The sequence below is a fragment of the Rana temporaria genome, chromosome 11 (genome assembly GCF_905171775.1).
Source record: "Rana temporaria chromosome 11, aRanTem1.1, whole genome shotgun sequence".
Lineage (NCBI taxonomy): Eukaryota > Metazoa > Chordata > Amphibia > Anura > Ranidae > Rana > Rana temporaria.
Window position 1 is genome coordinate 122782610 of NC_053499.1, and position 27716 is coordinate 122810325.

The 27716-nt window shown below is 44.5% G+C and overlaps 2 protein-coding genes across 3 annotated transcripts in view; one reads left to right on the plus strand and one right to left on the minus strand.

Annotated features, from left to right (window-relative positions):
• The window catches only part of NUDT22 (nudix hydrolase 22), a 43191-nt gene extending 42122 nt beyond the window's left edge, over nucleotides 1–1069 (minus strand). The window contains exon 1 of the mRNA XM_040329027.1: nucleotides 965–1069. The gene's annotated coding sequence lies outside the window, so the exon portion shown is untranslated. The remainder of the gene's footprint in view (nucleotides 1–964) is intronic.
• Nucleotides 1000–27716, plus strand: part of DNAJC4 (DnaJ heat shock protein family (Hsp40) member C4) — a 41503-nt gene continuing 14786 nt past the window's right edge. The window contains exons 1-5 of one of the 2 annotated variants that reach the window (XM_040329030.1): nucleotides 1000–1103; nucleotides 11503–11608; nucleotides 12589–12682; nucleotides 26589–26815; nucleotides 27402–27560. In XM_040329030.1, coding sequence (XP_040184964.1) covers nucleotides 11526–11608; nucleotides 12589–12682; nucleotides 26589–26815; nucleotides 27402–27560 — 563 coding nt within the window. In that variant the 5' untranslated portion in view covers nucleotides 1000–1103; nucleotides 11503–11525. Of the gene's footprint in view, nucleotides 1104–1165; nucleotides 1251–11502; nucleotides 11609–12588; nucleotides 12683–26588; nucleotides 26816–27401; nucleotides 27561–27716 lie in introns of those variants that run through there. The other variant, XM_040329029.1, reaches the window with a different exon arrangement.

Sequence of the window (27716 nt, forward strand, 5' to 3'; positions counted from 1 at the left end):
ATGATGTAGGTTATGTCTGGCAGCCATCAGAGGTCCTGTATAGGACATAAAGGATGTAGGTTATGCCTGGCAGCCATCAGAGGTCCTGTATAGGACATAAAGGATGTAGTTTATGCCTGGCAGCCATCAGAGGTCCTGTATAGGACATAAAGGATGTAGTTTATGCCTGGCAGCCATCAGAGGTCCTGTATAGGACATAAAGGATGTAGTTTATGCCTGGCAGCCATCAGAGGTCCTGTATAGGACATAAAGGATGTAGTTTATGCCTGGCAGCCATCAGAGGTCCTGTATAGGACATAAAGGATGTAGGTTATGCCTGGCAGCCATCAGAGGTCCTGTATAGGACATAAAGGATGTAGGTTATGCCTGGCAGCCATCAGAGGTCCTGTATAGGACATAAAGGATGTAGGTTATGTTTGGTAGCCATCAGAGGTCCTGTATAGGACATAAAGGATGTAGTTTATGCCTGGCAGCCATCAGAGGTCCTGTATAGGACATAAAGGATGTAGGTTATGCCTGGCAGCCATCAGAGGTCCTGTATAGGACATAGAGGATGTAGGTTATGCCTGGCAGCCACCAGAGGTCCTGTATAGGACATAAAGGATGTAGGTTATGCCTGGCAGCCACCAGAGGTCCTGTATAGGACATAAAGGATGTAGGATGTGCCTGGCAGCCATCAGAGGTCCTGTATAGGACATAAAGGATGTGGGTTATGCCTGGCAGCCACCAGAGGTCCTGTATAGGACATGTAGGATGTGCCTGGCAGCCATCAGAGGTCCTGTATAGGACATGAAGGATGGATCTGCCAACACGTCAGCGAATCAGAGAGCAGCCCCGAGCACACACGTCCCCAAGTTCCTATCACATCACACAGGACATTCCCTTCAATGTCACTGACCGTCCCCATCACCCTCCTCCATACACACACCACACATCCATACTACGTGATCAAAGGCCCCATTACCTGTACACACACCTCAGCCCCGCCTCCTCTGCTCCCATTTGTCGCTGGGGCCCGGCAGCTATAGAGCATCCCCACCAATCACAAAGCATTCCTGGTCTGCGCCTGCGCAGCCGGCTTGTGGGAAACATCTGAGGAGATGGTGAGCTGCGTTTGTTAGTAAACATCAGCGAGGATGAGGGAGTGTGCCCGGTGTATGGAGGGGCTCCAGTGTACTGTATGGATGTGGGAAGAAGTCGTGGTGGTGATACGGATTGTAGACAGGGAAGAGACATCTACCAAAACAGAGGTCACTGTTCCAGCCAATTACATTAAAGCAGAGGCTTGGGAAGGGGAGTGAAGCGCCAATCATTTTTCGCCTTGTTAGTGTGCTTGTAGTGACTGACCAATGGCGGGGGGAGTTGTGTTATTGAGAGATGTCCCCGTGTTGGTGTGTTATGACTTAGGAATCCAGCCCTCTCCCCTGTGCTGTGTATAGAGATGGCACTCGAGTCACTTCCGCTCTGCAGTTATATAACATCTGTACTTTTTGTAATCATCCATTTACCAGAATGGAAGTGTAACTAAACTTGTATTGTTAGTATTGGATGGAGTGGAGAGGGATTAGAACCCCTGTCAGTTGTTATTGCTGTCTGTGCCCCCATTAGGGGGACTCTTCCTCTCCATTAGTCCTGGTGACATTTTATCACCTAAATGGGGACACTAGTTCTGGTGACACTCTGAGATTCCTTCACTTTGGAATGATTTCCTCTCACTTCCTGTTGCCATGGCACAGGAAGTTAAGGGAAATCTCATTGATGGGCAAAAAAATTGACAGGGGCAGCCGCATTTCATGGCAGACATTCAGGGCTGCCGTTAGAAATCATGGGGCCCCCATACAGTCCCCCCATATATCAATTTATTTATTTTTTTATAAAAAATACAGTAAAATTATTATTAGCGGACACAGACATAACAGAGAACCTGCGTAAATGAGCCCTTTTATGGTGGAACAGGGAGGGGGATCGCAGCAGGGGAAGCAATTTCAAGAACGATGCCCTGTGTCTGTCTCTCCCTGCAGCAGCTGAAAGCTGGTAGGAGGGAGAGTAACCAGCTTTTAGCTGCTGCAGAGAGCCGCACCGGGCATATTTCTGTAAATGCCCCTCCGATTGACCACACCGATTACTCCTGCTGTTCGGGCCCCTCTGTGTGCTGGGGCCCCCTACAGGAGGACTGGTGGTCCCCCCCTATCAGCGTCCCTGCAGACATTTACAGACAATGTAAAAATAAGCCAATTATTACAAAATGTCTCTACGTTTACAGACAGTTGGCAACCCTGGGCAACCCCTGGTTCACATTGATGCTACTTTGAAATTGCACTACTTCACTTGAAGTAGCGCAATTTCAAAGTAGCAAGGTCAGTGCGATTTCAGGTGCTACTTGATAGACATCTGCGTGGCTTCATGCACAGATGTCTATTGAAGCTGCACATGAAATCGGCAAAAGTAGTGCAGGAACTACTTTTGCAAATCAGTGCAGCGCCGCTAAATCGGTATCGCACCGATTGGAACAGTGCCATTGCCGTCAATAGGCTGCGACTTGTCATGTGATTCCATCTCTCAAATCGCATGACAAATCGCTCCAATGTCAACCTAGGGTAAAAGTCACAAGCAAACTGAGCAGGAGCCTTTCCCCTGCAGTGCCCCCTAGTGGTAGAATCATGTTTTCCTGTTTGAGAACTGCATTGAGAATTACAGTGTTACTTGAATTGTATTCCAGCATTTACTTGTCTTCATCTGAGAGTACTTGCAATAATTTAAGACTTTAGGTAAAGTTTTAGAAATCCTATTATTAAGGAGGAGCTCCAGTCATATTCCTGAAAATTAAAAGTCAGCATCTACAAAAACTGTCCCAGTATCCAGTCCTGTGCTCCCCCGATGGGGCACCGGGGACTCTCTTTGGCATAAAAACCCTACTAAAATAAACCATTCATACCGCGCTGGCTCCATCCCCCAAGCAAATATGGTGGGTGCTCCGCCAACTGTGGTAGTGTGAAATATCCATTTGCTGGAGAAAACCAGCACACAATATGCAATATTTATATGGAGGTCCCATATGAAGCATGGCTGATGTTTATCAAGGTGTTGCAATGGACCTGTCATGGGTCATGTTTAACCACTTGCCGACAGCCTCACGCACTTATACGTCGGCAGAATGGCACGGGAAGGCAAAGCAACGTATATATACATTGCTTTGAATCTGCCGCCTAGCAGATGTCCCGCAATCGGGTCACGGAACGGCAGAACGGGGGGATGCCTTTGTAAACGAGGCATCTCCCTGTTCTGCCTAGTGACAGGACACTGATCATCTGCCCCCTCTCATCGGGAGCAGCAATCAGTGTTGTGTCACAGTAAGCCCCACCCTTAACAGTTAGAACACATCCCTAGGACACACTTATCTCCTTCCCTGACCCCTACTGGTTAACCCCTCCCCTGGCAGTCACATTTATACAGTAATCAGTTCTTTTTTTATAGCACTGATCTCTGTATAAATGTGAACGGTCCCAAAATAGCGTCAAAGATTGCCGCCATAACTAGCAAAAAAAATTATAATAAAAATGCCATAAAACTACCCCCTATTTTGTTGACGCTATAACTTTTGTGCAAACCAATCAATATGCGCTTATTGCGTTTTTTTTACAAAAAATATGTAGAAGAATACGTATCGGCCTAAACTGAGGGAATTTTTTTTTTATATATATTTTTTGGGGATATTTATTATAGCAAAAGTAAAAAATATTGCTTTTTTTTCAAAATTGTTGCTCTATTTTTGTTTATAGCGCAAAAAATAAAAACCACAGGGGTGATAAAATACCACCAAAAGAAAGTTCTATTTGTGGAAAAAAAAGGACATCAATTTTGTTTTGGAGCCACATCGCACGACCGCGCAATTGTCAGTTAAAGCGGCACAGTGCCGAATCGCAAAAAGTGCTCCGGTCAGGAAGGGGGAAAATTCTTCCGGGGCTGAAGTGGTTAATAGGATACTTTAGTAATATGGCATCTGCATGTGGTGTACCACTCTATACAAAACTACCAAAATCATATGTATACTTGCCACTTGTCCAAGGGAGGACGTCATATAACGTCCTCCACTTTGTGCGGTGATATCTGAATGATGCCTGCAGCTACAGGCATCATTCAGATATCGCCGTCTTCAGCCGCCGATTCCGTGCACGATAAGAACGATCGTTCTTATAGGCAGCGGGAGGGGGCGTCCTCCCGCCGCCATCCGGTGCTTCTCCAGGGCTCTTCCATGCCATTGGGGGCACGGAGAACGAATCGGTCGGCGCTGCCTGGAATGCATAGAGATGACTGGTGACCAGATGGTCACCAGTCATCTCTATGACCGTCAAAAACCTGGGCGCGACGTTATGACGTCACGCCCAGTACCCAGAAGTAAACAAAGCCACAATCGCAGCTGTCCGCATGTGATCGGTGATTTTTTTTCACCAATTTCATGCTTGTAAGCCTGGAGGAGAGATGTGGGGTTTTATTGACTGTCACACTGACTCCTATTACAAAGGATGTTTACATTCCTTGTAATAGGAATAAAAGTGATAAAAAAAAAAAAAAAAGAAATGTAAAAAAAAGTGTAAAAATAAAAAAAGTTAAGTAAAATAAAAATAAATTTTTTTTCAAAACGCCCCTGTCCCCGTTATCTCGCGTGCAGAAGCGAACACACATGCAAGTCCCGCCCACATATGTAAACGCCGTTCAAACCCCACATGTGAGGTATCGTCGCATGCATTAGAGCGTGTGCAACAATTATAGCACTAGACCTCCTCTGTAACTCGAAAATAGTAACCTGTAAAAAAAAAATTTAAAACGTCACCTATGGAGATTTTTAACCACTTGATCACTGGGCACGTAAATCCCCTTAATAACCAGACCAATTTTCAGCTTTCGGTGCTCTCACAATTTGAATGACAATTACTCAGTCATACAACATTGTACCCAAATGAAATTTCGTCCTTTTTTCACGCAAATAGAGCTTTCTTTTGGTGGTATTTAATCACCGTTGGGTTTTTTATTTTTTGTGCTATAAGAGAAAAAAGACTGAAAATTCGGTAAAAAAAATGAAATTTTCTTTGTTTCTGTTATAAAATTTAGCAAATTTAGTATTTTTTCTTCATTCTTTTGCATAAATGTGAAAGATGAAGTTACGCCGAGTAAATAGATACCCAACATGTCACCCTTCAAAATTGCACACGCTCGTGGAATGGCGCCAAACTTTGCTACTTAAAAATCCCCATAGGCGACGTTGCAGGGTATTGTGGGGTATTGCAGAGTATTGTGGGGTATTGCAGAGTATTGTGGGGTATTGCAGAGTATTGTGGGGTATTGCAGAGTATTGCACAGTATGGGTATTGTGTATTTATGGGGCAGGGATGGCTGAGCAGGGATGGATGGCTTGCTGGATCTGTGACTGCATGTGTCACAGATCCAGCCCACAGCAGCTGCTGCTGCATCTGCTCTCTCCCCCCTCTCCTCTCACACTGTACCGTTCGGTACAGAGAGGGGAGGGAGGAACCGGCGTCATCACATCACGTCGGTTTGTTTACAAGTGATCGCTCCGTCATTGGACGGAGCGATCACGTGGTAAACCGCCGCAGCAGCGGTCACGGACATTCCCGTGTGCGCGCCCCAGAGGGTGTGCGATTCTGGGAGGACGTCCATGGACGTCCTCCCAGAGTTAAGCAACCGCCTTGTAGACGTATATCGTCTATAGGGCGGTTGTTAAATGGTTAAGTACCGAAGTTTGGCGCCATTCCATGAGTGTGCGCAATTTTAAAGCATGACATGTTAGGTATCTATTTACTCGGCGTAACATCATCTTTCACATTATACAAACAAATTGGGCTAACTTTACTGTTTTGTTATTTTTTAATGCATGAAACCGTTTTTTTCCCCAAAAAAAGGCGATTGAAAAATGATTGCGCAAATACCGTGCGAGGAAAAAAGTTGCAATGACCGCAATTTTATTTTCTAGGGTGCCTGCTAAAAAATAATATATAATGTTTGGGGGTTCTGGTTAATTTTCTAGCAAAAAATTGTGATTTTTACATGAAGGAGAGAAGTGCCAAAATAGGCCCGGTGGACAAGTGGTTAACAGACTAGAGCAGTAGAAATAAGTACCACAAAAGGTGAGCATACCCCTGCTGATATTAAAAATCACATAACCCAGAAATATTTTAGAGCCGTAGAAAGCATGCTAGTATTTGTGATCCATTTCTACAATAAAATGAGAGCAAAGACAGTAGGTGTCCCTTATGTGGGAAGCACTTTTTTTGCCGCTTGGTGCTCTTTTCACCCCGTTTGCGTGTTTTGCGGTACCTCTGCCCTGAATGCAATCTGCCACATGTAATTGTTTACCTCCTTGTCAGTTCACATCCCTTTTATGTTTGATTTGTGGAAATTGACTCTCACAGAGTGCCCTGTAATAGATGTATGCCATAATTGCTACATATTATAACGTACATTTAACCGAAAGCCAAAAATTCCCTGGCACTAGCAGATGATTACACGGTTATCTGGATCGGAACTATAATGATGACATTTATTGGATGATAATTACATCCTGCATTTTAATTAGGAATGTAAACAGGAGCCTTATAGTATAGAAATGGATTACTCTGTAGATCAAAACATTTCCAAAAACAATGCCAGCATTATTATGTTATATTTGATCTTCATTGAATAGCTATATTGTAATTATAACGATTAGTGCATAATTGACATCAAAACAGTAGCTGCAAAATGTTGTGCAAAACAATTCTTAACCACTTAAGACCCGGACCAAAATGCAGCTAAAGGACCAGGCCCCTTTTTGCAAATCGGCACTGCGTCGCTTTAACTGACAATTGCAGGGTCGTGCGACGTGGCTCCCAAACAAAATTGGCGTCCTTTTTTTACCACAAATAGAGCTTTCTTTTGGTGGTATTTGATCACCTCTGCGGTTTTAATTTTTTGCGCTATAAACAAAAAGAGTGAGAATTTTGAAAAAAATTCAATATTTTTAACTTTTTGCTATAATAAATATCCCCCAAAAATATATAAAAAAAACATTTTTTTCCTCAGTTTAGGCCGATACATATTCTTCTACCTATTTTTGGTAAAAAAAATCGCAATAAGCGTTTATCGGTTGGTTTGCGCTAAATTTATATCGTTTACAAAATAGGGGATAGTTTTATTGCATTTTTATAATTTTTTTTTTTTCACTACTAATGGCCACGATCAGCGGTTTTATTTTTTTTCATGACTGCAACATTATGGTGGACACTTCGGACAATTTTTACACATTTTTGGGACCATTGTCATTTTCACAGCAAAAAATGAATTTAAAATGCATTGTTTACTGTGGAAATGACAGTTGCAGTTTGGGAGTTAACCACAAGGGGGCGCTGATGGAGTTATGTGTGACCTGAAGTGTGTTTACAACTGTAGGGGGGTGTGGCTGTAGGTGTAACATCATCGATTGTGTCCCCCTATAAGAGGGATCACACGATCGATGACGCCGCCACATTGAAGAACGGGGAAGCCGTGTTTACACACGGCTCTCCCCGTTCATTAGCTCCAGGGACCGATCGCGGGACTCCAGCGGCGATCGGGTCACGGAGCTCAGGAGCGCGGCGCGCACCCGTGACCCCGCGGCTGGGCTTAAAGAGCAACGTACATATACGTTGATGTGCCCAGCCGTGCCATTCTGCTGACGTATATCGTTGTGCAGCGGTCCTTAGGTGGTTTAAAAGTGTCCTTCGTGGGTGAAATACAGTCTACAGCAGGGGTAGGCAACCTTTGAAAGGGGGAGATCTATCTGGATAACAAAGAAGAGATCAAAGATCACCTGGGAGCGGCATCCTTTTTATTTAATTTTTGAAGAAATTAATTAGCAAACCCCCAATTAAAAAGATATAACGATAGGAAGAAAACTTAGAAAATCTGATAAAACAAATGTCACTGTAAAAGTATAAACTTAGCATGCCTTTAAAAGTTGGCTTCAGTGAGAAACACGTCACTCCCTTTCATTCACGATTTTTTTTTTCACGCCTGGCAAGTAATTGGTCACCCAAACAAGCCTGATGCTGGAGTCCACCATACGGGCAGAACCACTGGGACTGCAGGATGACTTGCTTGACTGACCTCAATACTAGCCCGGCTGTCTACTCTGTGTTTTTGTAAGTAGTATGTAAAGCAGTGTCCAGGAGTCAGTAGTAGGCCGGGCAGTGTACAGAGGTCAGTAGTAGGTAGGGCAGTGTGCAGAGGTCAGTAGTAGGTAGGGCAGTGTGCAGAGGTCAGTAGTAGGTAGGGCAATGTGTAGAGGTGTTCAGGAGTCAGTAGTAGGTAGGGCAGTTTACAGAGATCAGTATGTAGGGCAGCGTGGAGTGTGGCCTCACCCACAGCATCCAGCCATTGCCTCTTGATGAAGGGTGCTGTCACTTGATCTTGAGAAGGCTGTACTAGTTGGCATGTTGACCTATGATGTCATAGACAGACTGCAGGCTCCTCGTGCTAATGCACATCGTCCTGTACAAACTAGATGATTGTCGGTGCTACCAGGAATCTGATACTGTGGATTGTATTGACAGCATAGAGGGAGAAGCGGCACTAATGACACTGGCACAATCACCAGGAAATTGGTGATTACAGAATATCAAAAAACATTCTCCCATCAACACGGCAGCTCTCCTCCTGTTCCCCCCAGTCCGCAGTTCTCCTCTTCCCCCCCCCACCCCCCGTTCGCAGTTTACCTCTTCTTCCCACCCAGTGGCGTCTGGTGCTCAAAATTTTTGGGGGGGCGCAAAGGAAAAAAAAATTGCAGTCTCACTGTGCCCAAACGCAGCCACTGTTACATGCCATCAAATGCAGCCACTGTGCCATCAATTCGCACCACTGTGCCATGCCATTAAACGCAGTCACTGTGCCATGCCATCAAATGCAGTCACTGTGCCATCAATTCGCACCACTGTGCCATGCCATTAAACGCAGTCACTGTGCCATCCATTGTCACCACTGTGCCATGCCATTAAACGCAGTCACTGTGCCATCCATTGTCACCACTGTGCCATGCCATTAAACACAGCCACTGTGCCATATATTGTCACCACTGTGCCATGCCATTAAACGCAGCCACTGTGCCATCCATTGTCACCACTGTGCCATCCATTGTCACCACTGTGCCATACATTGTCACCACTGTGCCATGCCATTAAACGCAGCCACTGTGCCATACATTGTCACCACTGTGCCATGCCATTAAACGCAGTCACTGTGCCATCCATTGTCACCACTGTGCCATGCCATTAAACGCAGCCACTGTGCCATACATTGTCACCACTGTGCCATGCCATTAAACGCAGCCCCTGTGCCATACATTGTCACCACTGTGCCATGCCATTAAACACAGTCACTGTGCCATCCATTGTCACCACTGTGCCATGCCATTAAACGCAGCCACTGTGCCATACATTGTCACCACTGTGCCATGCCATTAAACGCAGCCCCTGTGCCATACATTGTCACCACTGTGCCATGCCATTAAACGCAGCCCCTGTGCCATACATTGTCACCACTGTGCCATGCCATTAAACGCAGCCACTGTGCCATACATTGTCACCACTGTGCCATGCCATTAAATGCAGCCACTGTGCCATCCATTGTCACCACTGTGCCATGCCATTAAACGCAGCCACTGTGCCATACATTGTCACCACTGTGCCATGCCATTAAACGCAGCCCCTGTGCCATACATTGTCACCACTGTGCCATGCCATTAAACGCAGTCACTGTGCCATCCATTGTCACCACTGTGCCATGCCATTAAACGCAGCCACTGTGCCATACATTGTCACCACTGTGCCATGCCATTAAACACAGCCCCTGTGCCATACATTGTCACCACTGTGCCATGCCATTAAACGCAGCCCCTGTGCCATACATTGTCACCACTGTGCCATGCCATTAAACGCAGCCACTGTGCCATACATTGTCACCACTGTGCCATGCCATTAAATGCAGCCACTGTGCCATACATTGTCACCACTGTGCCATGCCATTAAACGCAGCCACTGTGCCATACATTGTCACCACTGTGCCATGCCATTAAACGCAGCCCCTGTGCCATACATTGTCACCACTGTGCCATGCCATTAAACGCAGCCCCTGTGCCATACATTGTCACCACTGTGCCATGCCATTAAACGCAGCCACTGTGCCATCCATTGTCACCACTGTGCCATGCCATTAAATGCAGCCAATGTGCCATCCATTGTCACCACTGTGCCATGCCATTAAACGCAGCCACTGTGCCCTTTAATGGTCGCCGCTGTGCCAATTGTCCCCACTGTGCCGTGTGCCCTGTAAATTGCGTTCTTCCTCCCCCCCCCCCCCCCGCCCGGCACTTACCTTTACTGGAGTCAGGCATCCACGTCCCACGATGTCTTCTCCCGCCCTCGATGACTGACAGGCGTCTCAGCCAATCAGGTTACAGGTAGCCAGAACCGGCCAACCTGATTGGCTGAGGCGCCTGTCATCTTATTCAAGGGGCGTACAGTCTGTGCGCTCCGAGAATAAGATTCCGGGACCCGGGGGCTGTATTGGGAAAGCCTATCAGAGCCGTTGGCTTTGATAGACATTTCCCTACAGCCAACCAGCTGGCGTTATTCAGATGGCCGGACATTGAGCGCCGACCATCTGAATAACAGCTGCAGCGGCGAAAATAACATAGATTCGTGCAATGCATGAATCTATGTTATTTCACTCAGTGGCGGTGAGAGCCAGAGGGGGCGGCGCTCCAGCGCCCTCTATGGACGAACCGCCACTGTTCCCACCCATTCGTAGCTCACCTCTTTTCCCCCCCCATCTGCAGCTCACCTCCTTCCCCCACCATCCACAGCTTACCTCTTCTTCCACCCCATCTGCAGCTCACCTCTTCCCCCCCCCGTCCGCAGCTCACCTCTTCTCCCCCCCCCCCCGTCCGCAGCTCACCTCTTCTCCCCCCCCCGTCCCCAGCTCACCTCTTCTCCCGCCCCGTCCGCAGCTCGCCTCTTCTCCCGCCCCGTCTGCAGCGCAGCTCACCTCTTCTTTACCCTGTTCACAGCTCCCCTCTTCTCCCGCCCCGTCCGCAGCTCACCTCTTCTTCTTCCCTCAGTCCACAGGTCTCTACTTCTCCCCATTGTCTGCAGCTCACCACTCTCACCCCCCCCCCCATCATCGCCTGCAGTAGTGCAAAAACGTCCTCTACCACCTTCTGTGTTCAGTGACAGGATGGAGAGGACAGGGCTGCCAGAGGTGGCGGAACGCTGTTTCGGTAGAAAAAAAGCCCAGGGTTTCTGAATACAGATATACTATTTCACAGTATTTATTATTTGTGTATGAAGATTGAATTACATTTTATGCTGAAATCCAAAGTATTTCTAAAATTCACAAACTTTTATAACTGTAATTGCAGTATGTGATTTAGGCATGATTCATGATTGTCATTCATTAATCACATGTTCTTTTTAGTCCACAGCGATTCTCATTACTCAATGATGTCATGGCGTGGGTTTTGTAGAGGAGGTATACAGATATGCCCATCAGGGGCTCAGCGCTCTGCTGGAACTTATTCACGGTGAGATGCTTGCACTTCACTACAGCTTTGAATTCTACGCATATCCTGGTAACTCTGGTCCCGTATGCAGCGGTTTGTTTACATTGTAAATTATTCCCTAAGCCCTGGTTCACACTGCTGCGACTCCTCACATGACATGCTACACAGAAGGTCGCATGACAAGTCAAAACACATTAGTTTCAATGGGGCCATCTTAATTGCTGCAACTCAAGTCGCAGCGACAAAAAAAGTTCCTATATGACTTTTTTACGTCTTCCTTGCAATGTGAGTGCCATAGACTGCAATGTTAAAATCACCAAAACCACAAGGAGGAGGTTTCTTTTCCTTATCTTTATAAATTTTTTGATACTAACAAGTTCTCTTGTTAAGTGAAAGAGTCTCTGTAAAAAATATTGAAAACATATTAGACTAAACCAAGCTGAACTAATGCACTTTGCCTGGTATATTCAGAAGTTATTATTTTGGGAGGTAAGGCTGCTTTCACATTGGGCAGTGGAGGTGCGGTGACGGTATAACCGCGCTATTTGTAGCGCCGCTATACCGTCATATTTATTGCGATATTCAGGCGCTAGCGGTGCGGTTTTAACCCCCGTTAGCGGCCAAAAAAGGGTTAATACCGCCCGCAATGCGACATTGATTTCAATGGGAAGGCGCGGTAAACACCCCGCTCCTATACCGCTCCAAAGATGCGGCTAGCAGGACTTTTGGAGCGGTCCTGCTACCGCACCGCTTCAGTGTGAAAGCCTTCGGGCTTTCACATTGAAGCCTGCAGGGCAGGTTTTTTCATGCGGTATAGCAGCGCTATTTTTAGCGCTGTACCGCATGAAAAATGCCTCAATGTGAAAGGGGCCTAAAAATTGTTTTAGCATAGTTACATGTAAGTGATCTCTAGTCCCCGTAAATGCCCAGACTGTGCTAGAATTGGGTATGGGAACATGGGTTACCGTGATTCTAACATCACATCATTTATTTTCTTTTAGTTCTGCTTTGAGGGATCATTATCAGGTGCTCGGTGTGGGAAGAGAAGCATCAAAGAGCCAAATTAAGGATGCCTTTTTCGCCCTATCAAAGAAGGTAATTCTTTCAATATCCTCTTCTTTTTATTCCATATTATGTGTATGGAAAATGCATTTACAGCATGTTTCAGTAGAGTATAGTTATTTCTTATGAGATCAGGTTAGGGATGAAGATATTCCATAATAAGAAAAGCCGACCACTCGGTGTACTCCCGGGTGAAAATCTTTATTGGCTACATTACAACAGACACATGGGAGGAAGGCTGTTGTGGCCGAAACGTCTTAGCAGTCTGTACACTGTGTCTTTTGATATATAGCCAATAAAGATTTCCCCCGGGAAGTACACAGAGTGGTTGGATTTTCTTATTATGGAATAATTGCATCTGGGATGGAACATCCCAGCCAGAGCATTGGTGTAGAACGCTGAATGCAACGGTCGACCTTGGGTATTGTTTTTTAATTTTTTTTATTTATGGATGCAGAAGTTGGTAAGTAGTGTGGCTAATGCAGTCCCAGCACTGTAAACAGCTTTACCTACAAAGGAATAGGTGTAGATCACGTGTTTTGCCTATGTTATACTAACTATAATATAACAGAGACATATGAGCTGCAGATCTTTCATTATTTAATTGGATGATGTGTAGCTGCCTACAAAGCATCTTCCGTTGATGGACAAAGTAGAACCTTACACTACATAACATGCAGGGCTGCTGTTATAAAACTTGGGGCCCCGTACACACTAACTTACAGGTCCCCCCCCCCCCATCACAGTGCCCCGCCAGGTATAAGCAGCAGAGGCATTGCCTGCTCTGCAACCACACGTACTCTATATAAGAGATGGCTGTAGGGCAGGGAATACCTTGACTGCTAATAATTGTCAATTTGCAGTGATAGCTTACCGAAAGAATAGTCGAGGCACATTAACCCCTTAACGCCCGCCGCACGACTATTTACGTCTGCACAATGGCACGGACAGGCAGAAGGACGTATATATACGTTCTTGCCTTCTAGCGAGTGGGGGGTCCGGGGACGACGGCGCGGCTATTCGTTTATAGCCGCTCCGTCGCGATCGCTCCCCGGAGCTGAAGAACGGGGAGAGCCGTGTGTAAACACGGCTTCCCCATGCTTCACTGTGGCGGCGCATCGATCGTGTCATCCTCTTTATAGGGGAGACACAATCGATGACGTCAGACCTACAGCCACACCCCCCTACTGTTGTAAACACACACTAGGTGAAGCCTAACACGTTCAGCTCCCCCTGTGGTTAACTCCCAAACTGCAACTGTCATTTTCACAATAAAGAATGCAATTTAAATGCATTTTTTGCTGTGAAAATGACAATGGTCCCAAAAATGTGTCAAAATTGTCCGAAGTGTCCGCCATAATGTCGCAGTCACGAAAAAAATCGCTGATCGCCGCCATTAGTAGTAAAAATTTTTTTTTTTATAAAAATGCAATAAAAATATCCCCTATTTTGTAAACGCTATAAATTTTGCGCAAACCAATCGATAAACCCTAATTGCGATTTTTTTTTTTTTTTTTTTTTTTACCAAAAATAGGTAGAAGAATACGTATCGGCCTAAACTGAGGAAAAAAAAATGTGTATATATGTTTTTGGGGGATATTTATTACAGCAAAAAGTAAAAAATATTGCATTTTTTTCAAAATTGTCGCTCTATTTTTGTTTATAGCGCAAAAAATAAAAACCGCAGAGGTGATCAAATACCACCAAAAGAAAGCTCTATTTGTGGGGAAAAAAGGACATCAATTTTGTTTGGGAGCCACGTCGCACGAGCGCGCAATTGTCTGTTAAAGCGACGCAGTGCCGAATTGTAAAAACGCCTTTGGGCATTTAGCAGCATATTGGTACGGGGCTTAAGTGGTTAAAGCGGAGGTTCACCCTAAAAACAAGTATATACCATTCAACCCAGCATACTGCCGACATGTACAGTATGCTGGGTTTTTTTTTCCGGTTTACATACCGTAGTATAGGTATTTTCCCCCCGGCTTCCGGGTAGTGAATCCCGCGAGAATGGGCATTCCTATTCAGAGACTAAGTGATTGACGTATGACAAAAGCTTCACCCCCGGCGCAAAAGGCGCGTCACCAGTTTCCGAAAAAAAGCCGAACGTCGGTGCGCAGGCGCCGTATAGCGCCGACTCGCAGTTCGGCTTCTTTCGGAAACTGGTGACGCGCATTATGCGCCGGGGGGAAGCTTTTGTCATACGTCAATCACTTAGTCTCTGAATAGGAACGCCCATTCCCGCGGGATTCACTACCCGGAAGCCGGGGGGGAAAATACCTATACTACGGTATGTAAACCGAAAAGAAAAAAAAAAAAACAGCATACTGTACATGTCGGCAGTATGCTGGATTGAATGGTATATACTTGTTTTTAGGGTGAACCTCCGCTTTAAGACTAGAATCCAAACACACTTGAGCTCGTCTCTGCTAATGAGAATGCTGCTGCTGACTTTTAGATGATTTTGCTACCGTTTGGTATTACTCGCACCATTTTTACAGTTTATGTAGCTACATCGATTTTATCTCCAGTGCGATATTTATTTTGTTACCTACTTGAAGGCTATAAAAGTTTTAATGCTATTCCCATCGAGCGCTGCCTTTGTGTGTTTTTTGTATCCGGCCATCTATTTTTCCAGTGGTTGGTAGCTGCACTGGGAATCAGCCTGCAAGGAGATCAGCTAAAAGTAGTTGGATCTGTATGTGCGTTATAATTTAATCGAAATTGGTAAATTCATCGATAAAAAAAAAAAAAACAATTAATCGAACGCGAAAATTTTAATGAGTAACAGCCCTACTTTAACCACTTCCCGACCGCCGCATGTAAATGTACGTCCACAGAATGGCACGTACAGGCAAATGGGCGTACATGTACGTCCTTGCCTTCTAGCGGGTGGGGGGTCCGATCGGGACCCCCCCGCTACATGCGGCGGTCGGATTCCCGCGGGGAGCTGAAGAACGGGGAGAGCCGTATGTAAACACGGCTTCCCCGTGCTTCACTATGGCGCTGCATCGATCGAGTGATCCCTTATATAGGGAGACTCGATCGATGCCGTCAGTCCTACAGCCACACCCCCCTACAGTTGTAAACACACACTAGGTGAATCCTAACTCCTACAGCGCCCCCTGTGGTTAACTCCCAAACTGTAACTGTCATTTTCACAATAAACAATGCAATTTAAATGCATTTTTTGCTGTGAAAATGACAATGGTCTCAAAAATGTGTCAAAATTGTCCGAAGTGTCCGCCATAATGTCGCAGTCATGAAAAAAAACGCTGATCGCCGCCATTAGTAGTAAAAAAAAAAAAATTTATAAAAATGCAATCAATAAAACTATCCCCTATTTTGTAAACGCTATAAATTTTGCGCAAACCAATCGATAAACGCCTATTGCGATTTTTTTTTTACCAAAAATAGGTAGAATACGTATCGACCTAAACTGAGGAAAAAAAACATTTTTATATATGTTTTTGGGGGATATTTATTATAGCAAAAAGTAAAAAATATTGAATTTTTTTCAAAATTGTCGCTCTATTTTTGTTTAAAGTGCAAAAAATAAAAACCACAGAGGTGATCAAATACCGCCAAAAGAAAGCTCTATTTGTGGGGAAAAAAGGACGCCAATTTTGTTTGGGAGCCACGTCGCACGACTGCGCAATTGTCTGTTAAAGCGACGCAGTGCCGAATCGCAAAACCTGGCCTGGGCATTTAGCTGCCTAAAGGTCCGGGTCTTAAGTGGTTAAAGGTACCGCACCACTATGATATATGTATAAAAATATTATACACTTTTATTTCATTTGAAAATATTAAAAACCACAAACGAAGGGAGATAATTTCGTTCCGACATCATAAATGTATAAGTATACTTTTACTGCACAAAAAACAAGCTTCGTCTTGATACACGACACGTTTCACAGGTGCAAAGCTTGCTTCTTTTGGCAACTCAAGACTTCATCGTTATCTAACAGCACCAATGGAAAAGAAAAGAAGGCAAAAGAAAGAATAAAACAATCATCCGGGGAATGCGCCCGAAATTTCGATGGCATTCATTCCTGTAATATTCCTATTGTAAACAAGTTAAACAATGTGGAATTTTATCTGATTAATACAATAAGCAAGATGAGTATTAACATGTTCGCTCACAATAACTGTACATGATAAGAAAATTAAAAACACTTTTACTGTGTTTTATATACATCCCCCATCATGGTGTCAGAAAGAATTCTGTTTTCATGCGACTATCAGTTGTCATAGTTTTTGATAATGTGTGTCTGTAAGGGCAGACGTCTTTTTCCTGTGCAAGCAAATTCATCAACAAATCAGATTTAGCGTGTAGATACAAACATGTAACAAAGTTACAATAGATCTGGCTTTCCAACTTCATCCAGACTGATTGGTTACCATTTAACTGTATCTAGTGTAGTGTTTTAAATATTTTTACTTTAACCTTTTACTGCCACAGAAATCATGATCTGCACTCCATTTTCTTCAGAGAAGACCCCTGATGTTTTGCTAAAGAAAACTTCTGACATCTAACATGCAATTTTATTGGTCCTCTATGTGATGGCACTAAAGTTAAGTGTAAAAAGGGTCAAAAATGTGAAGTACACAGTGAAACCTTGCATTAACTGCTTGCCGACCAGCCGCCGCAGTTTTACAGCGGCAGGTCGGCTCTGCTGGGCGAGATCACTTAGATCTACGTCATCTCTCCCAGCAGCCAATAGGGGCGCGCACCCCCCGCTCGCTCCTGACTCCCGCCCGCGTGCCTGGCGGTCACGATCACCGCCGGCCACCCGCAATCGCTCGTTACAGAGCGAGAACCGGGAGCTGTGTCAGGGGAGAAATGCATGAACAGCGTATGAACAGCGATCAGTCATTTCCCCTAGTGAGTCCACCCCCCCCACAGTTAGAACACACCCAGGGAACATACTTAACCCCTTCCCCGCCCCCTAGTGTTAACCCCTTCCCTGCCAGTGGCATTTTTATAGTAATCAATGCATTTTTATAGCAATCGCTATAAAAATGACAATGGTCCCAAAAATGTGTCCGAAGTGTCCGCCATAATGTCGCAGTACCGGAAAAAACATCGCTGATCACCGCCATTACTAGTAAATAAAGAATATAATTTAAAATGCCATAAAACTATCCCCTATTTTTGTAAACGCTAGAACTTTTGTGCAAACCAATCAAACTCTTATTGCGATTTTTTTTATTTTTTTACAAAAAATATGTAGAAGAATACAAATCGGCCTAAACTGAGGAAAAAAATTGTGTTTTTTTATATATTTTTGGGGGATATTTATTATGGTAAAAAGTAATATTTTTGTTTATAGCGCAAAAACTAAAAACCGCAGAAGTGATCAAATACCACCAAAAGAAAGCTCTATTTGTGGGGAAAAAAGGACGCCAATTTTGTTTGGGAGCCACGTCGCACGACCACGCAATTGTCAGTTAAAGCGACGCAGTGCCGAATCGCAAAAAGTGCTCTGGTGGTCCGGGGCTTAAGTGGTTAAAGTGATACTAAACACACAGTTTCATTTACATTGTCTCTTCTGTTTCTGTATGGGGATAATGGCATTGTAATTGTTTTAATTAAAAAAAATAACATCTAAGTACCTTCTTCCTAATTGATATACAGCTGTCACATGACCCAGATCTTTTCCAGCCTGTCTGCAGGGAAACATAAGCAGGAGGAGCCTTTAGTCCTCTGCTGCTGGTCACATGTGCAAAATAAAATAAAAAACAGCATTTGGAATACAGAGTAAAAATAAATAACTAATATTAAACTGTTTTAAATGATCATACAAATATTTATCTGAAATCAAATCTTTTTTTTTTTTTTTTGGCATGTCATGCCCATCCATCCTGTGTCCTAGAAAAATAGGGAAGTGAAGCCTCCATCAATCCACATGTAATATCCCACTCCCATTGTGTTTAGCTGGCTAGTGGGCATGGAGGAGGAGGGAAGGAGTGGGCTGTCATTTACCACTGTGTATGCGCCCACATGTGTGATTCTATAGTCACATGGGCTGCTAAGATTTCATAGTGAGGATATGCGCAGCATAGAAACTTACTGAAAACTGAGCATGTGCAGAGGTCAGAGTTCCACATTTCTGTAAAACCCTAGCTGAATTGGGGACATGGACAGAAGGTGGAGATAGAGGATCAACCAGGTTTTTTGCAGAATTCAGAAAACAAATCTAATAGTGACTGAGTGAGTATGAACAGCATTTATTGATAACTTTCTATGATGTTGGTTTGGTGAAGCATTCAGGTAAAAAAATGTTTTGTCATTTGCTTCACCAAACTAAATACTTATCTGCTGGTCTTCTCTGCTCTGTCATATTCTGTGAGAAGAGAGTGGGGGGCAGGGTCAAGCCACACTTTGTGTGTCAATGGACAAACGCAACCCTGCTTGGGATCGAGCCAGCACACCTGCCCCCTAGAGCTCCACGATTAATTGATAAAGAATCGAGATTGCAATTCTACCCCCCTCGTGATTTCCTCAATTTACAGCATTTCCTCAATTCAGTGCAGAGAGTTCTCTGCACAAGCCGATAGCTGTCAAAAAAACAAAACAGGCAGCCTGCCAAGTTTATCACAACATTTTAGGCGGAGATAAAGAGAAGCATTGTAACATTTTGTTCTTTTTAGATCAAGGAATGAACGTCTGTCTGTAGATGAGGGCAGTATCACCACTTAAAGACTAAACTTTTTTCTGACACTTGTTGCTTACAAGTTAAAATCTGTATTTTTTTGCTAGAAACTTACTTAGAACCCCCAAACATTTTATATATATATATATATATATATATATATATATATATATATATATATATATATATATATATATATATATAAAATAAAAAGTTCTCCTGTCCCTTTAAGGCAGGAGGTATAGCACAGTACTTTTGCCATGACAATTGTCGCCTTCTATGTTGTACAATACCTGGTTGATTCTGCCTGTTCCTGTCTTCCCCTCTATAAATTGATCAAGTTTATCATGGCTGCTGATCTCTAAAAGTGTGGTCAAATTAAGTGCCTCTGTCATCCAGCTATCTCTTCAGTGTCTCTGCATCTCCCCTCCCTCTATCCCTGTCGGTTCAGTAGTCTGTGGGAGAGCCCATCTTCTCCCGTCTCTGCCCCACCCCTCTCCTCTCCCCTCATGCCTATGTAATTCTATGCCCTGCAGCTGCTCCAGTGCTTGCAAAGAAACCTGCATTAATTACTTTAATCCTCTCTGTTTTAGGTCCCTGTTCAGTACCGTGTGTGTTTTCCTAGAATTAAATGCTAAATACCTTTTTTTTGCAGAGCACTGCTGTAGAAACATGTGACCTTTCTCTGCTAGCTTGCATTCATCATAGGGGAATCTCTGCCCCTCCCACTGTACTCACTCAGGAAGGGAAGCAGAGGGAGGTCACATGACTGGACAGCAGGGCTCTGCAAAGAAGGTATTTAGCATTATACTTTTAGGAAAATGCACACACTGTACTGAACAGGGACCTAAAACGGAGAGAATCAAAGTAATTAATACTTGTAACTTTACAGCCACTTTAACTTGCTTAGTAATGACTTTCAGTTGGTAAACATGAATTCCAGGAATTTAGCAACTTTGCATAAAGTGCAGGCACACCATGCATTAAGTCCAATTAGGTGCTTGTCACCTCTGGGAATTAGCGATATTGCTTATAGCTTTGCTGATCCCTGGCTCAGTAGTAACCCCCACCTCTGGTGTTCTGATCCTCCATTCTCTCACCTCCCGCTATATTGCTCCCATACTGCACACCACCTGTGATATTGCTAGTTTCTCCTGCTCTGGTCTGCCAGCTCTGCTGATCCATCGCTGCTCAGTCCTCTCTCTCTCTCTCTGGTCCCCGCTATAGCACTCCCATGTTGTACACTACGCCATCTACTAGTTGCTCTGCTCCGGTCCGGACCTTGTTCACCTTCATGCTGCACACCCACTGTCATAGGAAGGGGGGGATCAGGGGCAGGGCTCAAGTCCCGCGGGAACGCGTGGGAATGGAGTTCCTGCACTTTTTTCACAGCAGGAATGCAGTTCCCTTTGCAGAACTAGAGCAGCCGAGCCGCCCGAGCCAATCCTTCACTAAGCGGCGATGCCCAGCTCGAGTCACTGTCAGGGGCAGGCGAACCTTAGTAATCCTTTATGTTACTGGCCGCTTCCTGTATATGGATTCATCATGTAGTGTGCGGTTATTCTGCCACTTCCTCGATGCCGCAATGTCTCCTGGGAGCTTTTGTCATTGTTCCCAGAAGACATTGCCGAGGTCTGCTTAAAGTTCTTTCTAAATCGCACGATAACTCGCTGGAAAACCTCTGCAATGTCTCCTGGGAACAATGACAAAAGCTCCCAGGAGACATTGCGGCATCGAGGAAGTGACGGAATACACTACCCTATGAATCCATATACAGGAAGCGGCCAGTAACATAAAGGATTACTAAGGTACAGTGGATCGAAAAAAATGCGGTTTAGTAATTATGCATATGAGCGTATAATTTTTTTTTTTTGGTGGGGGAGTAGATCTTGAGTGGGAGTTCCCACACTTTTTTTCCCCAGGACTTGACCCCTGATCAGGGGGTCTAAATACAGGTGGAACTCTTTCCAAAGGTGAACTTGGCCTTTAAAATCAGCAATACACTGTTACCTAAGAACAATATTACATCTGAAAAACAAATGCAACATGACCAGCTAGTATTCGAAACCCTCACATCTAATGAGTATATTTCCTGTCACAGGAACTCTGCTTCTGACACTTGGCCTTTATTGAGTAATATGATCAAATCAACATCGATGTGTAATCCTTCCAGCTAATAATAAATCGTCTTTTTTCCTTCTAAACTAACCTGCTAAAAATCTCTGAATAGAAGTAAACAAATATATCATGTTTGCCCTATGTTTACTTTAAATATAACTACAATCTTGCATAATGTCAGGAGTGATGACTGGATAGGGTTGGCCATAGATGGGCTGATATCTCTTGAAGAACATCTGCACATCCTTAATTGACCCAAGACCCATCACAGTATCATGTGACTTTACTTACACCACTCAGGTGATGCATTGCTTCCTTCTCTCTCCTCACTGAAAAGAGAGAAGGAATGTCGCTGTTGTACAGGGAAGTTATAAAATATCTGACAGCATCTTTGGGATAGCCTTAACCGCTTACTGGGCACATATCCCCCCTCTTGCCCAGGCGAAATTTCAGTTTCCAGCACTGCGTCGCTTTAACTGACAATTGTGCGGTCGTGCGACGTGGCTCCCAAACAAAATTGAAGTCCTTTTTGCCCCACAAATAGAGCTTTCTTTTGGTGGTATTTGATCACCTCTGCGGTTCTTATTTTTTGCGCTGTAAACAAAAAAAGAGCGACAATTTTGAAAAAAACAACAATATTTTTTACTTTTTGCTATAATAAATATTCCCCAAAATTATATAGAAATTTTTTTTCCTCAGTTTAGGCCGATACGTATTATTCTACATTTTTTTGGGTAAAAAAAAAAAAAATCACAATAAGCGACTGGTTTGCGCAAAAGTTATAGCGCCTACAAAATAGGGGAAAGAATTTTTTTTTTTACTAGTAATGGCGGCGATCTGCGATTTTTATTGGGACTGCGACCTTATGGCAGACACATCGGACACTTTTGACAAATTTTTGGGACAATTCACATTTATACAGCAATTAGTGCTATAAATATGCACTGATTACTGTATAAATGTGACTGGCAGGGAAGGGGTTAACACTAGGGGGCGAGGAAGGGGTTAATTGTGTACCCTGCATGGTGTTTCTAACTGTGGGGGGAGGGGACTGACTGGGGGAGGTGACCGATCTGTGTCCCTATGTACAAGGGACACAGCATCAGTCTCCTCTCTCCCTGACAGGACATGGATCTGTGTGTTTACACACACAGATCCACGTCCTTGTCTGTTTAATCGCGGGAGCCAGGAGGACATTGTGGCCGCCAGGCAAGCGCATCGGCATCTCAGTGATGCGTCGGGGGTGGGCGCACGCCGTCGGCGCTGCTCGCGCGCCCCCATTGGCCAGAGGAGCGGATTGAGAGCCACCTTGTGGCCGTCTTTATACAATAGGCGGGATCTCAAGTGGTTAAAGTGATATTAAAGCTTCTATTTTTTTAAAATAACAAACATGTCATACTTGCCTCCACTGTGCAGTTAGTTTTGCACAGAGTTGCCCCGATCCTCCTGTTCTGGGGTCTTACGGCGTCTCTCTCGGCTCCCTCCCGCAACAGATAACCCCCTCCTGGGAATCTCCCTCCCGAGGGGGTTACCTTGCGGGTGCGCTGCCGTGTCATACACTCCGTGGCCATACGCCCCCGGCGCCTGCATCATTGGATTTGATTGACAGCAGCGGGAGCCAATGGCTGCGCTGCTGTCAATCTATCGAAATGAAGAGCCGAGAAGCCGTGGAGAGAGTGATGTGGGATCGCGCCCACGGAAATTCAGGTCTCAGGTAAGTAAAACGGGGGGCTAGGGGGCCAGACACTGCAAGGTGTTTTTTAACCTTAATGCATAGGATGCATTAAGGTGAAAAAACACGAGGGTTTAAAACCCCTTTAACCACTTAAGCCCCGGACCATTTTGCTGGTCAAAGACCAGGCCACTTTTTTGCGATTCGGCACTGCGTCGCTTTAACTGACAATTGTGCGGTCGTGCGTCGTGGCTCCTAAACAAAATTGACGTTCTTTTTTCCCCACAAATAGAGCTTTCTTTTGGTGGTATTTGATCACCTCTGCGGTTTTTATTTTTTGCGCTATAAACAAAAATAGAGCGACAATTTTGAAAAAAAATCAATATTTTTTACTTTTTGCTATAATAAATATCCCCCAAAAAATATATAAAAAAACCTTTTTCTTTCCTCGGTTTAGGTCGATACGTATTCTTCTACCTATTTTTGGTAAAAAAAAATCACAATAAGCGTTTATTGATTGGTTTGCGCAAAAGTTATAGCGTCTACAAAATAGGGGATAGTTTTATGGCATTTTTATTAATATTTTTACTAGTAATGGCGGTGATCATCGATTTTTATCGTGACTGCGACATTATGGCGGACACATCAGGCCGTGTACACGCAATTTGTCAAAACCGATGAAAACGGACTGAAGGACCTTTTCATCGGTCCAAACCGATCGTGTGTGGGCCCCATCAGTCAGTTAACCTTCGGTCAAAAAATTTAGAACTTGCTTTAAAATTGAACCGATGGACGCCTAACGGATAGGTCAAAACCGATGGTTAGTATGCAAAAGCATCGGTTAAAAATCCACGCATGCTCAGATTCAAGTTGACGCATGCTTGGAAGCATTGAACTTCGTTTTTTTTAGCACGTCGTTGTGTTTTACGTCACCTCGTTCTGACACAATCGGTTTTTAACCTATGGTGTGTAGGCACATCAGACCATCAGTCAGCTTCATCGGTTAACCGATGACAACGGTCCTTCGGACCGTTCTCATCAGATGGACTGATCGTGTGTACGCGATCAGTGCTATAAAAATGCACTGATTACTGTGAAAATGACACTGGCAGTGAAGGGGTTAAGTGTGCCTAGGGATGTGTTCTAACTGTAGGGGGGGATGGACTATGTGTGACACGACAGTGATCACACCTTCCGATTACAGGAAGCTTTGTACACTGTCCTGTCACTAGGAAGAATGGGGAAATTCTTCTTCCTCACCGCGGTCGGATTCACGGAGCTCACCGCCGGCGACGCGCGTCCACAAAGCCGTTTCTTAAAGGGGATGTATATATACGTCCTTTTGCCTGCCCGTGCCATTCTGCCGACGTATATCTGTGTGCGGCGGTCGGCATGTGGTTAAACATGATCTTTGATCATGACATAGAGCTGTCTAGATGGCAAAATTGGGCAGCTTAGGGCCACCTTTAGCCATCTAACAGGCCCCTTTTGTATTACAAGCACTGCATTCCAGTAGTCTACTGCTGCAGCATATTTAGTTGCTAATAACGTGTCAGGAGGTAAATATTTTGTTTTCATTTATTTATTACAGGTACTTTATATATTGTTGTCAATTTACACAGTGCTTTACTATATTGCGCTCGAAGACCTCACAATCTAAGTTTCCTATCTCACATTCATACATATACATACTAGGGCCAATTAAGACAGGAACCAATTAACCTACCAGCATGTCTTTGAAGTGTAGGAGGAAACCGGAGTACCCAGAGGAAACCCAAACAGGGAGAACATGCAAACTCAGTGCATGTAGCGCCGTAGTTTGTTTGGAAATTCCTTTTCCCTTCCTTGTCCTGAGATGCATAATTAGGAATTGCACACAAAGGCAATCTATCCTGAAGCAAAGCACCCATGTGGGAAGCCTCAAATTTTAAGCTATAGTCTAGTTCTGGGATTGTGAAGATACCTCTTTTATTCTTTAGTATGCGTAATGTCTGTTTGGTAAAACTAGCATGCAGCTGACAGTGTCCATCTGAAACGTTTTACATCGGAGAAATGCTGCACACTGAGCAACAATGAGATCTGAGCCTTGCCACAGATTGCCTATAAATCAGGCATGTCCAAAGTCCGGCCCGCATTCCGTTTTCGAACGGCCCGCCTGGTATTTTGGACATGTATATCTTTTGTGGCCCCCAATGAATCTACGAGCGCTAGGGCCACAAAAGATATATATTCTGGCTGCCTCGGAGGAGACAGGAAGGGTGCGGAACGTGTGCTGTACGTACAGGAGTATTTCCTGTTTACGCGGCAGACTCTGTAATAGGAAGTCCCGTCTCCTGCACTGTCATTGGATGACTGTTCGGTCCACCAAAGGAGATGGGACTTTGTATTAAAAAGGACACTGAGAAAACAGGAGTTTCTCCTGCATGTAATCTGTTGGCGCTTGGATCAGGCTGCACTAATGACAATGGTGGGGCTGCTGCATTCATGGCAATGGTGGGGCTGCTGCATTCATGGCAGTGGTGGGGCTGTTGCATTCATGGCAATGGTGGGGGCTGTTGCATTCATGGCAATGGTGGGGGCTGTTGCATTCATGGCAATGGTGGGGCTGCTGCATTTATGGCAGTGGTGGGGCTGCTGCATTTATGGCAGTGGTGGGGCTGCTGCAATCATGGCAGTGGTGGGGCTGCTGCAATCATGGCAATGGTGGGGCTGCTGCAATCATGACAATGGTGGGGCTGCTGCAATCATGACAATGGTGGGGCTGCTGCAATCATGACAATGGTGGGGCTGCTGCAATCATGGCAATGGTGGGGCTGCTGCATTGATGGCAGTGGTGGGGCTGCTGCATTGATGGCAGTGGTGGGGCTGCTGCATTCATGGCAATGGTGGGGCTGCTGCAATCATGGCAATGGTGGGGCTGCTGCATTCATGGCAGTGGTGGGGCTGCTGCATTCATGGCAGTGGTGGGGCTGCTGCATTCATGGCAGTGGTGGGGCTGCTGCATTCATGGCAGTGGTGGGGCTGCTGCAATCATGGCAATGGTGGGGCTGCAGCTGGGCACTGATTAGGCTGCATTAATGGGCACTGACCCTTATTTTGCTTCACAGTTCTTTATTTAAAATGTAAAAAGAAATCCTGAAACTTCCCTCTTAAAGTGAAGGTGCGTGCTATACGCCGATAAATACGGTATATCCAAATAACACGCCTGAGATCATCAGCCACAAAGGCAAGAGAATTCTTGTTGGACAGTGTATTGGTGCTTGGATGAACACACCTAGACCAAATCTTAATGGCTCAAAAAATGTCAGGCAAAATGGTCGGCCCTCACGCATGTTCACTTCATAAAATCTGGCCATCTTTGAAAAAAGTTTGGACACCCCTGCTCTAAATTGTATTATGTTTAACATATACAGTAAATACATTTTGTTTTGTATTTATTTTGTGTACCTCTTCATGCCACTGCTATCATATTTATCTGGTTTATTCTTTTTTTTAGTGCCATCCTGACAGTGATCCATCAAATCCGCTCCTCCATGCCCAGTTCGTACGCATCAATGATGCATATAAGGTGCTGAGCAAACCGTCTTCCCGCAAGGAATATGATCAGCTCTTGGAAGCTTTACGGAGAAATGGGCCGGTTTATAGAGCCCAAAGTCCTTATAAGAGCTCGAGCAGAGCGGACAGCACAACATACACTTATAGAAAAGAAGAGCCTTATAACGGGTAATATGTCCTCCTTCCAATTCCCCTTGTAATTATAGCAAACCTGTGAAGATAACAATATGGGGTGTACCATTGGTGTAAGCTCCAGGGCTGACATACTGATCAGGAAATCGTTCATAAGTCATCAATCTGGAACAAGCCAGGATCAGGATGACAGCCACAGAATTGCACATTTAAAGCAAGTCAGCAATGACAGTTGTCTGTCTTTGACCTGCAGTTTGTTTTGTTCTTTCACTCTCTATTTCAACTTTCTCTAATTTGACTCTCATTTTTTCCGTGTGCTGTTAATGCTTTTTACTATGTTCTTCCTTTCTTATCTTAAAGATGCTGTGATACCAGGAAATTCCTTGTCTCTTTGATATTGACACATAGGGGCAGAGAGAGGAATGCAGTGTTATGCATAATGAGACTGGAGACAAGCTGTTAGCTGTCATTTAATATAAAAATGCTGATTCCAGCTGCTCACTCTTTCTTTCACGCTTTATCATTTATTTATATTTTTTATGTTTATTTCTGCTTAATTTTTTTTTTTTTTTATGCATCGTTGCTAATGGTCATGCCCTTTGTCTGTCCAAAACCTATTCAGGTCCACTACAAACAGTGACAGTTGGTATTGGTCGCAGTTTACTCCACAGTCGGATTTCGATGAGACTGCAAATCAGCGACAAGAGCGCAATAAAACGATTGTTTGGGGTTGCATAATGATGGTTTTCTCAAGCATCTACTTACACTTCTTTGTTTTCCGGTAACTACATATTTATTTAAAATGTTTCTATTTTCGAGTGACATTTTATTTTATTTTACAATAAGCAGCGGTCCCCAACCTTTTTGGCACCAGGGCCTGTTTTTATGGAAGAAAATGTTGTCCAAGGACACGGGGTCCAGACCTACCACCAGATAC